General features: G+C 45.4%; 1 protein-coding gene across 3 annotated transcripts in view; it reads left to right on the top strand.

Moving 5' to 3' along the window:
- Window positions 1–6,825: 6,825 nt before the first annotated feature.
- The window catches only part of Ttll9 (tubulin tyrosine ligase like 9), a 52,316-nt gene continuing 41,888 nt past the window's right edge, over window positions 6,826–17,253 (top strand). For all 3 annotated transcript variants that reach the window (XM_076930000.1, XM_034496794.2, XM_076930001.1), the window contains exon 1: window positions 6,826–6,911. In XM_076930000.1, coding sequence (XP_076786115.1) covers window positions 6,897–6,911 — 15 coding nt within the window. In that variant the 5' untranslated portion in view covers window positions 6,826–6,896. The remainder of the gene's footprint in view (window positions 6,912–17,253) is intronic.

A 17,253-nucleotide genomic window follows, 5' to 3' on the forward strand; every position in this document is an offset into this window, starting at 1 on the left:
GCTCCATTTCGCCTGCTGCTAGGAGTCTCAGCTAGGGTCACCTCCAAAGACTCCCTGGAGTCACTCCCATCTTAGAGCTTCCCGCCACCGATTTCTGTTCTCTTTCTCAGCCCTCCCTCCCACCCAGTTTCCTCCTTCCATCTACTTCAGATGTCTACTTTATTTCCCCTCTGAGAGAGATTCAAGCATCCTCCCTTAGGCCCTCCTTGTTGCTTAGCTGCTTTAGTCTGTGGATTGTAGCAGGGTTACCCTGTACTTTAAGGCTAATATCCACTTATAAGTGAGCACGTACCATGCGTGTCTTTCTGAGTCTGGGTTACCTCATTCAGAATGATATTTTCTAGTTCCATCCATTTGCCTGCAAATTTCATGATGTTCCTGTTTTTAAATAGCTGAGTAGTATTCCACTGTGTAAATGTACCATGTTTTCTTTATCCATTCTTGAGGAACATCTAGGTTGTTTCCAGTTTCTGCTATTATGAATAAAGCTGCTATGAGCATAGTTAAGCAAGTGTTCTTATAGTATCGTGCCACATTATTTGTGTATATACCCAGGAGTGGTATAGCTGGGTCTCGAGATAGATCTATTCCCAGTTTTCTGAGAAACTGACAAGTTGCTTTCCAAAGTGGTTGCACAAGTTTGCATAGCCACCAGCAATGGAGAAATGTTCCCTTGCTCCATGTCCACCTCCTGTAGCCAGGTGGGTCTTCCAGTGAAGGGAGGGGAACAGCAATCTACCCACAAAACCGCCCACCCAAAATTTGTCCTGCCTACAAGAAGTGCAAGGATAAAGATGGGTTAGAGATTGAGAGAATGGCCAACAAATGCCTGGCCAAAATTGAGACCCATCCCATGGGAGGGGGCCAACCCCTGACACTATTAATGATACTCTGCTCTGCTTACAGACAGTTATGCTAGTATAAATGCCTTCTGAGAGGCTTCATCCACCAGCTGATGGAAACAAATGCAGAGACCCACAGCCAAACAAGGCAGAGCTCAGGGAGTCTTGTGGAAAAGTGTGGGGAAGGAATGAGGAACCCTGAGTGTCAAAGGCACCACAAGACCTACAGAGTAAACTAACCTGGCTCACGGGGGGGCTCACAGAGACTAAGCCACCAGACAAAGAGCATGCATGCATGGGCTGGACCTAGCTCTCTTACACATATGCATCAGGTATGAAATTTGTTCTTCATATGGGTCCCCTAACAATAGGAGCAGGGGCTGTCTCTGACTCTGTTATGGGCCTCTGGATCCCTTTCCCTTAGTGGGGCTCCCTTGTTGGGCCTCAGTGGGACAGGATGCACTTAGTCCTGCTGTGACTTGATGTACCAGGATGGGTGGGTACCCGTGGGGGGAGGGGGCTTAGGAGTAGAACTGGGAGGAGAGGAGGGAGGAGGTGCCTCAATCCTGCTGTAAAGTGAATAAACAAATAAATGGGGGAAAGAAAAGAAATGCTATCAAACGGAGTGTGAACGTGTGCGCCTGTAACCACAGCATCCAGAAGACAGATGAAGGAGGATCAGGAGTTCAAGTTCAGTCTTGGCTACCTTGAGAACTTGAGCCAGCCTAGACTATATGAAATCTTGTCTCAACCATACACAACCCAGGGGACAGGGATGTGAGAGAGCTGATAAAGTCTCCTGGAGACAAGGTCCCATATCAGAGCCCCAGGAATTAGTCACTCTGTGAACCTATTTTCTTAGCTTATTTCATCTATAAAGAATCAGCCCAGTTGCCCTTTGTGTCCTGACTTAGAGGGAGTGATCAAGTCATAGGAGCAAGAGACCTCTGCCAGGGTAAAAGCCCAGAAGAGAAAAACGAAGTAATTAGACATCACACATTTAATAGCTATGAACTCTTTGCTCCGAAAGGGCTAGCTATCGCAAAGCCCAGGTTTTTTGAGACAGGGTTTCTCTGTGTAGCCCTGGCTGTCTTGGAACTCACTCTGTAGACCAGGGTGGCCTTGAACTCAGAAATCCATCTGCCTCTGCCTCCCAAGTGCTGGGATTAAAGGCATGTACCACCACTGCCTGGCCGAAACTTTCTTAAATAAATTATGAGGTGACTATTTTACAAAAATTCTGCTAAAACACGAGTCTCCCTGGAAACCAGTCCATGTCTCACCATGGTAAGCAAAATGCTTGTTTTAAAGATGTCCACATGCTGATTGCTGTCAACTCTGAGTGGGTTGTGTTACATAGGTTGGGGGGTGTGTTAAGGCTGTAGGGTGATGTGGGGGGAGGTTAAAGCTGTAGGGTGATTAAAGGCATTAGTCAACTGTCATGAGGTGGAAGGATGCTGAGTGTCCAGTGAAATCACCAGTCTAGTGTTCTCACAGGTGACATGAAAGGTGACTGAGTTAGAGGGACATAGGACAGAAGTAAGGGGCCATAGGAGTTCTAGTTTTGAAGGTGAACAGGAACAGTGAGTGGTCAATAGAGCATCTGTGTCAGGGCTAGATTCCTTCAATCTTTTCAAAAGATTTAAAACACACTTAAAAGATAGCTGAAGTCTTTGGATATATAGTCCAGTCTAGATAGCTAAGCTTGGAAGGTGACACGTGGGGGAGGGAGAACCTCTAATAAGAGGAGGGAAGAAGTGGTTGGGAGGGACTCAGGTGTTTCACTCTTCAATGTATTTTCGTAGAGTGGAGGCTGCTCAGCTCACAAACCAGAGACTTCTGGAGTTGCTGGTGGAAACTTTAAGGCAGCAGAATTATTTTATGTATAGCTACCAGAGAGAAATCTGCTAAGTGGACACCTTAATTCACCCAGTGAGACCCGTTCCAGGCTTCTTCCCAGAACCTTAAGATAACACGTCCCTGAGATTTTTAAGTTACCAAGTGTGTGGGAGTTACAAGTAGCAATCAGAAACTCTCTATTGCTAACAGGAGAAGCCATCCCGCAGTCTGGTGGCGTCTCCTGCGCTCTTGAGTACGTTACTTCACGTCTGAGCTCCATCCTCCTCATCTACAAATGGGAGGGCGGGAAAGACTCTAGGTTTGTAGTGTGAGTAGATGAGATGACTTATTTAAAGCACACAGGAGATCACTGAGGCCGCTGTCATGGAGCCATGGACAAGTCATAGGTGTTAGAGTACCATATTTTCCAGACACTTCTTACCTGAATAAGTAGGTCATACCCCCTTGCTATCTCACTCTCTCTACAAAGGTACGACAGCTGCAGGTGGAGTGGCCTGTGACCCTACAGTCTCTCCTGCCACCATGCTCTTGGGGCACAGTCAGGCTACCTGATGGCAAGCATGTACCATAGACTACTTACTAACCACATCTCACTAACCACATCTGTTGATTCCCAGCCTGGGACCTTCTGCTTACCCTGGAAACCTTAAAGTGTGTGTGGGCACCCTCTTTGTTTGGTACTGAAGACACCCCATACTTCCACCTTGTTAATAAAACTGTCTCTTGAAGGGCAGTTTGTCTCAGCTCCTTTCTCTCCAAGCCCAATGAATTGTATCTCCCTCCTGATGGGAGCTTCTGGGTCACTCTCAACATGTCCAAGTCAGTCAGCAGCATACAAAGATTCCCACCCCCAGGCCTCACCAACACATGGCCTTTCGATGACACTGGTATGATTTTATTATTTTTATCTTTTATGTGTAATTTCCCCCAGAAGATGATTTTTTTTTCTGTCCTTAAGAATCCAACTGTTGGGGCTGGAGCAATGACTCAGGAGTTAAGAGTGTTCACTAATCTTGCAGAGGATCCAGGTTTGGTCCCCAGCACCCACATAGCACCTCACTGCCACTTGTAACTCTAGTTCCAGGAGATCCAACTCCGTCTTCTGGACTTTATGGATACCTGCATTCACCTGTGCACATACTTCCACTGCATATATGAATAATTAAAAATCAATGAGATTTTAAAAGAAGAATCCAGCTCTTTGTGTGGGCTGTGGTGGAGATGGTTGGGGCAGCATCAGCAGGTCTAAACTGGGGTAGGAATGTGGTTGTTCTGGACGTCACAAGGTAGATTCATGAACACCCTGTGAGCAGCATGCCATGCAGTGCAGCTTCACAAAACTTGGCAGTACAAAAGCGCCAAAGTCTCTTGCTTCGGAAATGTCCCTGAGAACCGCAGCCTCAGTTAATCTCCAAAGGACACATTTCCTTAATGGCCTTGACCTTGAGTATGCACAGGATCCAGTAAACGATACCAGTAGTTTACAGTGGTTCCTTCTTAGTTTGGGTTATCTCAGGAGCCAACACCCAAAGCTGCTTTTAAAAATGTAACTCATATATTTAAAATCCTAAATCATAATTGTGTTAATTCCCAGACCGTTTGCAGCTAGATTTTCTAGTTTTTTTGTCTTTCCTTCCTTCTTCTATTCCTTTGCCCTCCCTTCCCTCCTCTCTTGTTTATCTCCCCACTCTTTCTCATTTTTTTTTCCAGACCAGGTCTCAATATGTAGCCCCAGATAGCCTGGAATTCAATGTACAGCCAGGCAGTACTAAAGTGTGCAATAATCCTCCTGTCTCTACTCCTTAAGTGCTAGGATCCGATCCCATAGTGTACAGCACCATCCCCAGTACATTAGAGTTTCTTCTGTAGGAAATCCCCTGTTCCTGTCTCTGATGTGTTCTGTTGTCTCCTTGACAGGATCTAGAACCACTAGGGACACAAACTAGGGTTACCCTTGAGGAATTTTCTATATTGGGTTAATTGACTAAGACTCATCTGAAAAAAAAGGTGGTGCCATCCATTCCATGGACTGTTATCCAGGGCTGCATGTGAAACCTCACACTCTTGCCAACACCGCTGCTCCAGCGTGCAGCATGGTGCCCTGAGTGCAGAAAGGAAGTAAATCCTTCCTTTCCTAAGTCACAGCAGCAAAAACAACTAACGAGTTATCTTTTGCACATTTTTCTTTTGTGGAAGCCAGGGTGAGAGTTGTTTGAGTACCTTTGTTTCACACACACACACACACACACACACAAATCTATGATTTGTGTGTCTTCTTCCCCTTAGCATGTCTTTTTGGGTTCATTCACACATCAGCATCAGAGTGTCTCAGTCCGCCATGCCTCTTTATGGCTGAGTAACGTTTGATTTTATGTATCTATTGTAACTAATTTGTCTCTTGATGGGCATTCAGGTTGTTACCACTTGGGGGTCATTGTGAATCTTGCTATTGTGAATATGTATATATAAATATTTGCATACTTGTTCTCAATTATCTTGGACATATATTTAGTCTGGAGCTTTGTATTTTGCTCTCTCTCCGTTGGTAGCTATCTGTTTAACTGATATTTTCTCATTCATTCATGTAGTCACTAGACAGTGTTAGCTAGCTGCCAAATGCCAGGCACAGTAGAAAATACTTATGTATTTTCTCTTTTAAAGGTGCTTATGGGAGGAGATTCTAAGGATTTAGAAGACTTTTTCCAGAATGGAATAATAGAGAGCTAGAGAAGTTCTGAGACAAAGTACTAGCTGAAGTTAGGGCAGAGGGTGAGAAGCGCCATCAGTAAGGGAACCCTATGATGGGTGGACTTCAGAAAGTGGGGATGGGAAGCAACGGCCAAACCATCAACTGAAACAGACGGGAGACTACAAGGGAAGAACAGGGTCACAGAGTGGGTCGGATGAGCTTGGGAAGGCTGCCCGTGAGGGTGGAGGGAGATTGTGGAATTTGCGTTCCAAGTGCCCAGGCAAAGAGTGACTTGAGAGGAACAGTGTGAGGCAGGCACCAGAGCATGATGCTACAGCAGGCATGGGGGTTAGCTCTGGCAAACAATTGGTACTTAAGAATTATTACCTTTGTCTGGCTATGCCTTTGATCCCAGACCCCGCCCCCCTGGAGGTGGAGGCAGAGGCAGGAAGATCTGAGTTTGGGTCCGCATGGCTGACATGGTGCATTCCAGGACAGCCAGTGCTACACAATGAGACACTGGTTTTTTGTTTGTTTGTTTGTTTGTTTGTTTTTAGTATTATTTTCTGTGTGGGATGTAGCTCAGTTGTACAGTGCTTGCCTGTTATACAGGAGGCTGTAGCTCAATCCCTAGTACCACGGACGCAAAACCAGGCTGATTATAAGTGATAACTAGCTGATTTTTGTTTGTTTTTGAGAAGCGGTTTTATGCCCTATTGGCTGGCCTTAAACTCACTTTCTAGCCAAGGATGCCTTTGAATCCTTCTTTACTTTACTTCACCCCCCACCCCCCAAATGCCACTCTGCCCGGGTGCTTAAAGGTTAAAGAAAGTGATGGAGCCAAAAGTGGAGGTGTGGTGGAGGCCAAGGTTCGAAGCCATCCTTGGTGAAGCGAGTTTGAGAATTGCCTGAGTAACTTGAGATCCTGTTTCAAACAACAAAGAATCCAAACCCAAATTAAGAAAAAAAAAGGGGGGGGGGGAAGGAGGAAGAGGAGAGAGAGAGAGAGAGAGAGAGAGAGAGAGAGAGAGAGAGAGAGAGAGAGAGAGAGAGAGGTTTCGCGGGTGTGGGGGAATAATCATGTGACCTGGTGAGGAAACTTACTTCAGTCAGATAGACGACTGAATATTTTTTTTAACGTGACCATTTTTCAAATGCAGTGCTTTCAGATGGGTGGGGGGAGTGTAGCTGGACAGCAGAATAGTAAGTGCTGTGGCGGGCAGCCGGCCTCTAGCCAAGTGTACCCCTGGCCTCTAGCCAAGTGTACCCCTACGCTGGGAGGGAAATGGCGCGAAGAGAGAAAGGTTGAGGCAGTCTACCGATCTGAGCAACACTTCCAAGAGCCTTGGGTCAGAGGGAACCAATAAGGCTTAAAGGCGAGTCATCCAAACAGATTGCTATCATCCAATCAGATCGGCGGATCCGGACACCTCCTTTTGTTGTCGTAGCAACGAGACGCATAAGCTTTCTAGGGCGCCCGTGGTGGTTTGTTTTGGGCCCAAGTCATGTCGCGACAAAAGGTAGGACTAACACCAATCCGATGATTTCGATTGTTCTTAGAGGAAATGAAACCGAGGAGGGATTCAGAAGGGGAAGTTTGGGTGCAGTTATTAGGGGGATTAAAAAACAAAAAACACTCTGGACTTTCTTAGGACTGCAATTCCCGACATGCCGTGCGCCACATAAACATGCTCCGCGGGAGCCCTGTGCTGGCGGGAATTTACTAGATTCTAAATTGAACCCAGCGATTTCTGTGGCCCCTAGATACTTTCCTGACGTACAGAAACCATTAGAGATTCTTTCATCCCCAGTTTGCCTGTCCGTCCGTCGGTTCTTCCGTACACTTATCCATCCACCCAAAAAGCTCCGTTTAGTGGCTTTTCCAAGCCCTGTGCTATCTGAACCTCAAATGAGACTGGAACAGACAGGCCAACTCTGATTTTAAGACCAGGAAAAATGAGATCTAAAGAAGTCTTCTTAGAACCCAACATTCCGGCCCCAACCTGCTTCTTATCTCATGTTTCGACTTTTCAGAATGCGTGTCTACCAGCAGAGTGCCACGAATTACCTCCTTTTACTAGGCTTCCTTATTCCGTCTAATGTTCTGTCTTTCCTTCTGGACTCCAGGGTTGACTTGCTCCCTGGTATTGTACCCCAGCGCCAAGCACAGAGCTGGCACGCACTTATCACTATTGGGTGGGTGACTGCTGTTGATCAAGTTAGAGAACCCAAGGCACTACTCTGACTCCTCTGTTTCAATCACTTCATCAGTAAATTCTTCTCTTCTAAATTTGTGAATTTATATTGACCGTATTCCCTCCACTTCCACTACTACTTGCTAAATCATCATGATTCTCTTCTTAATTGAAGTAACGCTCTTTCAATACACAGGCTGAGAGACATCTCACTATTTAAATGTCATTAACAAAACCCAAACCAACATCTACTGCAGTTAGCCTTTCCATACGGCACGTTTCCGTTTGACACTGAACGACTAAGACAACCTCATCTTGTTCTGACTCCATTTTGTGTTTGCTTAGACAGTTCTCAGCCCTCTGAGCCCATCCCCCACAGAGGTCATGTGTGTCTTGGCAACACATTTGAGATTTTCATGGCCTTGACCATGTGTAAGGGTCCGTGAATGACACCCAGACTCAAATAGTACATAAATACTAAGAGTGTTTTATTCTTCAGAAGTCCAGCATGCTGGGGTTTCCCGGTTACCAAGATAGAGAAACAATCAAGTGAGCTCATTGGAATTCTGGGGTAGAGGAGCTTTATCTTACTCTGTCTCTAAGCATTCTGGAACCTGGGGCATGAAGCCTGGAGCCTGGGATTTTTTTTTTTTTTTTCTATTAGTAATTGACTTGTTTGGGCTTGCCTGGACTTGTCCAGTTATTATGCATAGTGTTCTTCTTTTTGTTGTTTTTGTTTGTTTGTTTTTATTTTTTCGAGACTGGGTTTCTCTGTGTAGTCCCGGCTGTCCTGGAACTGACTTTGTAGACCAGGCTGGCCTCAAACGCAGAAATCCACCTGCCTCTGCCTCCCAAGTGCTGGGATTAAAGGTGTGCGCCACCACTGCCCGGCATACATAGTCTTCTTAACTGCCAGTTTGAAGTCTGTCATGGAATCAGCCTAGCCTTCTCATAAGGTCCAGTTGTATTAAACATAATAAAGTAAACTAAAATAACTATAAAAGAAACTGAAGACCCCCAAACTCAGGAGACCCTTCCTCAAGTCTCAGGAAATTACAACCACCCAAAAATCACAAGAAACCATACCTGGATGCAATCAGCAGAGGTTTATTGGCTAGTCAACGGTCAAAACTGCTCGTCCACGCAGGAACAGAATTTTGACATAAGGCCAGCAAGCTGAGGGGGTTTTTATAGCATGGGGTGGGGAAAGGAATGCATTTTTGCACGGTTACACATGATTGGTTGTGTAGAGTGAAAAATTATAAAGGCCATTTTATGAAATATGTGTAGATTTTTCGCCTTACAGAACTCGGAACTGAAAATAAGATTTCAGGCCTTCACATTCCAGGTGAAGGACACTTGCTGGATTACATTCCCCAAGCCTCTCCCAAGGCAGGAAGGCATTCCTGACTACAGATAAAGATGCTACCACCTAGGTGGGGCCATAGCCCTATAGCCAGAAAAAGTAAAGATAGTAATCTGAAATGGCAGGATAGGACTCAATAGCATGGTGAAAACCACATTTTTGAGAAGAATGAGTGTGCAGAGTGATCTCACATGACTCTAGATCATTTGGGCTAGATTCTCTGAAATGTTCCACTGTTCTTGGTTACCCCTCCCTTGGTCTTCTTAGTGCTATGTTCAAAATTTGTAAAACAACCAATCATGTGTAAGCGCGCGAAAATGCAACCATTCATGTGTAAGCGCGCGAAAATGCCTTCCTCCCCCCACCCCATGCTATAAAAGACCCTTTTAACCCACCACACGGGGCCAAAACCCTGCTCTTGGAGCTAAAAAGCTTGTCGTTTTGACCGCCGGCTCCTCCCCTAATAAACCTCTGCTGATTGCATCCAGGTATGGTTTCTTGTGATTCTTGGGTGGCCACAATGTCCTAAGACTTGAGGAAGGGTCTCCGGAGTTTGGAGCTCTTCAGTTGCATTTTCGAGTGGTTACACATGATTGGTTGTTTTACAAATTTTGAACATAACACTGGGAAGACCAAGGAAGGGAGGGGTAACCAAGAACAGTGGAACTTTCCAGTGGAATCCAGCCCAAATGATCCAGAGTCATGTGAAAATCACTCTGCACGCTCATTCTTCTCAAGAATGTAGCTTTACCACATCACTGTGCCCTACCCTGTCATTACCAACTATTTCAGGTTAAATATTTCTCACTTTCGCCAGTCACAGCCCCACCTAGATGACTTGTATCTTTTTTGTGGTCAGGAATGTGTCTTCCTGCTTTGGGCTTTTCCCACCCACAGGTGGGGTCTACTCCCTGAGGCTTGAGGAATGTAATCCAGCAAGTGTCCTCTGATTCAGGGATAATGTCCTCCACCTGGAATGTGTCCCAAGGCAGTGAAGGCCTGAAATCTTATTTTCAGATCCGAGTCCTGGAACTTGCACTTTTTCTGCTCAGGTCTAAGGGCAAAGAAAAAGTCTACATATATTTCATAAAATGGTCTTATAATTTTTCACTCTACAAAACAAGTAAAATATAATTGGCATGTTCTGTCTAAAAATAATTACTATGCTCTTCCAGAATGGACTGTTTTAAGGTTACTTTGACACTCATCTAACTTTGGTAGAAATTATGGTCTTTGTGGATGTGGTGGTTTGAATGTGCTTGGCCCTGGGAGTGGCACTATTAGGAGGAGTGACCTTGTTGGAGGAAGTGTGTCACTGCGGGGGGTGGGGGTGGGATTTGAGACCTTCCTCCTAGGCATGTGGGAGCCAACCTCCTGTTTGACTTTGGAATAAGATGTAGAACTCTTAGCTCCCCCAGAGCCATGACTGCCTGGATGCTGCCATGCTTCCTGCCTTGATGATAATTGACTGAACCTCTGAACCTGTAAGCTAGCTCTAATGAAATGTTCTTTATAAGAGTTGCCTTGATCATGGTCTCTTCACAGCATTGGAAACCCTAAGCTGAGACAGAAGTTGGTACCAGGGACTGGTGTATTGCTGTGATAGGCCTGACCATGTTTTTGTTTGGAAGAATGTGGATTTGGGGACTTGGATTTGGAAAGCCATGGAATGCTTTGAGTGGAGTTTACTGGGCTCTCCTAGTAGGACTATGGTAGGCTTTGTTGCTGAATGTGATTTGAACTGTGGAAACCCTGGCTTTAGAGGTTTCAGAGGAAAAGAATTTTAGTATGTGGCCAAGAGACTGTTCTTGTGTTATTTTGGTGAAGAATGTAGCTGCCTTTTGCCCTTGTCTGAAGAGTCTGTCAAATTAATTGCATTGGCAGAGGAGGTCTCAGAGCACACCAGTCTAGACTCTGTGCTGAAGTTTAGTCTCATGAAGAGCGTTTGGATGAAGCAGAGCACATTTAGAAAGAAAACATGCAAAATGTGTCGTTCAACTAATAAAAGGGCACCAGGAAGTGCAATGAGCTGAATCCCGTATTAAAGGAGACAAATTCATTAAGAGAGTGGTGACCTCCAGGAAGGATCCCATCCACCTAAGCTTATTGTTTATGTATTTGCATTTCAACAAGGAATAGTTATATCATGTTAGGCATTATTACCTGGCTATTGTTTTCATTTGGACTTTTAATCTGGAAGTAACTACAATCCAGAAAAGGAGGACACACTTGTGATTCAGATCTTGAGGCTGGAAGACACAGGCTTTTATCCAGATCTTGAATAGTGGCCATGAAAAGCTTTGGTCCAGGTGTGGTGGTGCACACCTTTAATCCCAGGAGAAAGAGGCAAGCAGATCTCTGAGTTCAAGGCCAGCCTGAGACAGAGCAAGTTCTAGGTGAAGAAAAGCTTAAGTTCAGGCATACACACCTCAGATTCCAGCATTCAGGAGACAGACCCATGCAGATCTCTGAGTTCAAGGTCAATCTACAGAACAAGTTCCAGGACAGCAAAACTTGGGCAGTGAAGAAATTGGAAAACAGAAAGCTGGTGATAATGTAATAGAAAATGGAGTCCATGTTCCAGCTCCAGCAAGCAGCAGAACTCAGCAGCTTGGGGCATGTGGCTCTGGCTTTAGAGTCAAAAATAGAAAAGACTACTGGGACAATCGATGCTGGTTAGCTGGAACTAAAGAAATTAGTTATGATTAAGAAGAGACTAGCATCACTTAGGTGAAATCTGGGAAGTGTTTTCTGAGAGCACAAAGAAGCTGTGTTCCAGGGATAGCCCAGGTTGTACCCTGTGCTACAGCCAGACTTGGTAATGTGTAAGAATCACCCAGGTAGTACTGGTTCTGAAGGTATGAAGGGGTCATGGAGAGCAGCTGAGGCTTGGTACTGTGAGAGGCCATGGAAGGCCATTGGTAAAGGCCTCAGTTGCAGTTGATGGCCCAGGACTGAAGACATCATGCAATGAAGTTGAGGCTTGGCACCATGAAGACAGCATAGGAGATGCTATTGGCGAAGCCTAGTTGCAATGGAAGATGCAGTGTATTGGAGATGCCAGTACCATGGGGTGATCACCAAGAACAGCAGCAGCAGTGGAGTAGATCAACCTGAGCTTAGAGTGCTACAGAGGGCAGAGCTGGAGAAGTGACACCAGCTCTTTGGAGGAGCCCAGAAGATCATGTGTGGATCCCAGACATTGGAACAAGAAGCTGTAATGTTGAAGTTTGCTGGGTTGTGTACATGTGTGTGGGTCCTGTGGGTTGAATTATGGGTCCCAAGTCTGCTGCCCACAAGGGGCAAGGGAGTGACTCAGAGAGGCAGAGGCTCTGGAATTTGACTGTGTTCAGCTCATCCCGGGCTGACATTAGGCTGTGAGAAGCCGCAGGGAACACAGTCTGAGAGCCAGCAGGGGCCAGAGCTCTTGAATTTGGGGTTCCCAGGCCAGGAGGCATCTGGGAACCGACTGGTTCTCAGGTCCTTGGGCTCTCAGGCACCACTGAGAGGCTGTGGAAGGGCCGAGATGGGGTTGTACAGGCTGGATCAACCTGCAGCCGAAGTGGGAAGGGGAGAAGCTCTGGCTGTGTCCTGCGGGGTGAGACTCTTGGTCAAGGCAACTCACTTGGCTGGGTCATGGCTGGCTTGGCTCACTTGCTTGAGTTGGTGGCCTCTGTGGCTGGAAGTGTAGAGAGGTTGTTGGGGGTTACCCACAGCAGGGCCCCAAAGAAGAGAGACAGTCCATGGTCATAGGCTATGGTCTTAAGATATTTATTGTCATGGTGGAAAGTGGATGAAGCTATACCCCAGTATTCTCAGAGTGAGCCAGAGGTTAAATACCTTTTGCAAGGAGGAGGGATTGGGAAGGAATGTTTAATTGGCTACACCCTCTGGCCTTTAGGTATCTCATTAATATGGAGAGCTGTCTTGAGGCTCTGTGGCCTGTAGTCATGCCCTCTACCTGTGGAGGGGCTGGTAGGAGCATTTCCTACGTGCCTGATGGCCACAGACCTCTCTGTAGGATGGGCTGTAGCTATGTGAAAGGAGCCAGGAGCCCAGGAGCAAGGCCAAACTTTTACCATTCCTGAGGGTCTCCAGGATTCAAAGCCTGCTTGACCAGGTACCCAGCTGCCTCTTATAGCCCCACGTTGCCTTGGGGACCCCAAGATGTTCAAGATACCTGAACCAGAGGCTATCTGCTGAGTAAAGCTGCTCACAAGGAATGGAAGCAGCCAAAGAGAATTGTTCTGCAGTCAGCAGAGATGAAAGCAGTTGGAGATCTGAAGAGTGCTTTGACATCACACGTGAAGATCCAGAGTTTGGAGTTTGCCCAGTTTGGAGTTTGTAAGCAGGTTTTTGGTCTTGTTTGGTTCAGTATTTACTATCACATTTTGGAAAGGTAGTGTATATCCTGAATGATGTTGGAGGTATGTGATCTGTTTTTTGATTTTGACTTTATAGTGGATCACAGGTAAGTGATTGAATGAATCTCAGAAAAAACTTTGGACTTCGAACTTTTAATATTGTTGAGACTGCTATAGACTATGGGGACTTTTGAAGTTGGACTAAATGTATTTTTTATTATGCTATGGGTAGGTATCCTCCCCCCGCCCCCATAGACTCTTGTATTTGAACAAGCCTATAGAGGCCAGGGAGTGTATATTCTTGGCCCAGGGAATGGCAATATTAGGAGGTGTGGACCCATCGGAGTAGGTGTGTCACTGTGAGTGTGGACTTTAATACCCTAGTCCTAGCTCCCTGGAAGTGAGTCTTCTCTTAGAGGCCTGCAGATGAAGATGTAGAACTCTCAGTTCTTCCTGCACCCTGCCTGCCTAGATGCTGCCATGCCCCGCCCCCCCTTGATGATAATGGACTGAACCTCTGAACCTGTAAGCCAGCTTCAATTGAATGTTGTCCTTATAAGAGTTGCCTTGGTCGTGGTGTCTGTTCAGAGCATCAAAACCCTAACTAAGACACCTGGGGAGATGGCTCAGTGCTTTCTGTGAAAGAATGAGGACCTCAGCTAGAATGCCTAGACCCAAGATAAAGCTGGGTGTGGTAGCACACTTCTATAAGCCTAGTCCTCCTAGGAAGAGATGGGAGGTATGGGCAGGGGAATCTCTGGACGCTTGAGTGCCAGGTTGCCTGCCATACAAGGCAGTGAACAACAAAAGAGACCCTGTCTCAAACAAGATGGAAGGCAAGCACTGATAGTCAGGGCTGTCCAGTGGCCTTCACATATGCAGCAAGGCCATGTTCTCTCTGCTTCTGTCTCTGCTTCTGTCTCTCTGTCTCTGTCTCCTGTCTTCTCTCTCTCTCTCTCTCATACACACACAGAGTTTTTGTGGTGTCAAGCAGAAATAGATGTAAATCATCTCTGAAGAACTAGAACCTGATGACCGTGATGGGTGAATACCATAATCATCAGTGAAAGATGTTTTCGGTGAATTTCATAGTGTTTCCATAGCTATGTAAGAAAAGATGCCTTAAGTAAAAAAAATGTTTAAAGAAAATACTATTCATGATAAATCCTCAAAAAACTAGGGAACAGCAGACCATGTACTCCTTTCGGTCTAAGAACCTATAGTAGTAACATCATTGCTTAAAATTTTTTTATTACTTTCTAAAAATAAATTATGTGAATATGCTTCATGATAAATGTGTGGAGGTCAGAGTTGCAGGAGTCCATTTTCTCTGCCCACCATGTGGGTCTCCAGGGTTGAACTCAGATAGTCAGGGTTGGTTGCACCTTTTACACACTGAGCCATCTCGCTGGCTTCAGCAACATCATTTTTAAGAGTTGCAACAGGAAATGTCCCTTAAGGTCAGGCACAAGTTAAGGATTTTTGCTTTCACTGCTTTTAGTCAGCACGGTATGAGGGCTTAGACAGTGCAGCTGAGCAACAAAAGTAAATAAAAGACATAGATAATAGGTTTTTGCGGATGCAGTATAGGCTAGATTAGACCAGATTAAAAACAAAGGCAGGTTTATTAGATGCTACTCCTGGGCAGATTCACCGGTCTCAAGGACTATGGCTTGGGAAATCATGCGCCTAGGCTAAGAAAGGGGTGTTTTATAAGTCTTAGGCAAGGGGTGGTGTCATGCCAGCCAGGAGCTGGGATTGTGCCCATGTATGGGCAAAAGCTAGGCCCCTGAGTGTGCACTCTTGGGTGAGTTTCCAGAAATGCAGATATGAAGAGTGATGACATGTTGGCCCAGAGTTTTCTTTGTAAGGGCAGATGCGGTTCCTCAGTTTATGTGGGTGAACAGGAGTTCCAGCCAAATAGTACATATCAAAAAGGAGGGAGTAAATCTGCCTTTGTATAAGATGTAAGATGTATATACATAGAGATACAAGGGAATCTATAAGCTCTTGCATTGTTAGTTCAGCAAGGGTACTGACTGCGGGCTACTACATATTAATCAGTTTTGCTTCTGCTTGTACTTATTTCCAATGGAGCAAACTATCCTAAGTCTAGTGAGGTCTGGTGGTCAGAAGTATGAAATGAGGTGTTGAGTTGACAGAAGCCATCTAGGAAAGGCTATGGCAAGCACATGAGCTTCCTGGAGATGGCCCACCATCCTGCATGGCTGGCAATCTGGAGAGGCACAGCCCCAGAGACTTCATCCCAGGATTGCTTCTTGCTGCTGACATGCCTTTCTTACCACTATTACACAGACTAATGACTCCTGGGCATCAGCCCAACCTACTGGACAAATGTCCTGCAGGTCAACATGAAGATGAACTAACTTTCTTTCTTTCTTTCTTTCTTTCTTTCTTTCTTTCTTTCTTTCTTTCTTTCTTTCTTTCTTTCTGTTGTTGTTTTTCAAGACAGGGTTTCTCTGTGTAGCCCTGGCTGTCCTGGAACTGACTTTGTAGACCAGGCTGGCCTCAAACTCAAGAAATCTACCTGCCTCTGCCTCCCAAGCGCTGGGATTAAAGGTGTGTGCCACCACTGCCCGGTGAAGATGAACTTTCATAAATTAGTGCTGTCTGGATGAATTAATGACCTTATAGAATTCTTAATTTGATTAAAATAATTTTACGAAAAAAGTTTAAGGAGATGGTTTTAGTTATTTTGCTAGAAAGATGTAATAAAGTTAGAATCAAGAATAGAATGTGCCCCTGACTCATAGAACAGTAAGTAAAGGCTGTATAATAAGAAATACAATGAACTCTCATAAATTACACTAAGAAGAGAAATAGGCTTGGAACAGATTTGTTATCAAGGAAACACATTCATTCTAGGTCAGGTCCAAGGATGAAGTCACAGGTCTGCACTATGATAAAGCAAAGCCATGTGAAACTTTTGCTTTGAACTTATGAAACACTGCTTTGAACTTACTACCAACATCCTCCTATAACTCCCCTTCTGTGGAACATTTTATCTATGAGGTGACTTAATATGAAACTTTTGTCTAAGAAGGTATAAGAAGGCCAGAGAGAAGAAATAATGTGTAGCTTTTGGGGGGCTCAGCCCCATCCACCAAATGTATATACTTACATGTCTGTCTATATGTATGTATGCATATACCTACGTAGGTATATGGATGTGTGTATGTGGGTGTATGTGTCTGTGTGTATATATGACTTTTTCTCTATCTTTTTATTTCTCACTGGCTCATGAAGAGTTAATGAACTCAGAGCCTCTTGCTTAGCCAGGGAGGGGCCCTTGAGCCAGAGAAAAATAGCCTTTTTTCTTAATCCCCAGCTGCTATCAGGAAAAGTCAAATTACTAGAAGCCAGTGCCTTGTGGCCACTGAATAGCAAAAAGTTAGAGCTGGAATTGCCAAAGGTAGAGCAGCTTTGGCCCTGATCGCTACTTCACATCCTTTGCTACCTTCCTCTGTGAACTGAGTGCTGAGATAAGCCCCTGTCCTTGTGCGGAGACACCTTGTAGAGCTGTATTCCTGGGACAGGCTGTTTTCATAGCTGTTCTGGTATCTAATGGTGTGTCCTACTTCTCTGACCTCCGTGGGGCTGTGGACTGTGAGCCTTGTTCTTAAGCTAAAAGTTTAAAGCCCTGGAGACCCTGAAGGGATGGTAGGCGCTTCACCTGCTCCCGTGCACCAGGACCCTGTCCCGTAGCTGCAGCCACCCCTCCCCCCATAGATTTGTGGGCAACAGTCATGTAAGGGCAATGCCCCCAAGCCCTTCCACATGTAGATGAGGCATCCCTATCATCCAAGACAGTAGGAAAAGGGACATGACCTGTGGTCACATAGGCTCCAGACAGAGATCTCCATGCTAATGAGGTACCTAGAGGCCTGGAGGGCATTGCCAATAAGAGATCTGACCT

This window comes from Arvicanthis niloticus, chromosome 2 (assembly GCF_011762505.2).
Source record: "Arvicanthis niloticus isolate mArvNil1 chromosome 2, mArvNil1.pat.X, whole genome shotgun sequence".
Classification (NCBI taxonomy): domain Eukaryota; kingdom Metazoa; phylum Chordata; class Mammalia; order Rodentia; family Muridae; genus Arvicanthis; species Arvicanthis niloticus.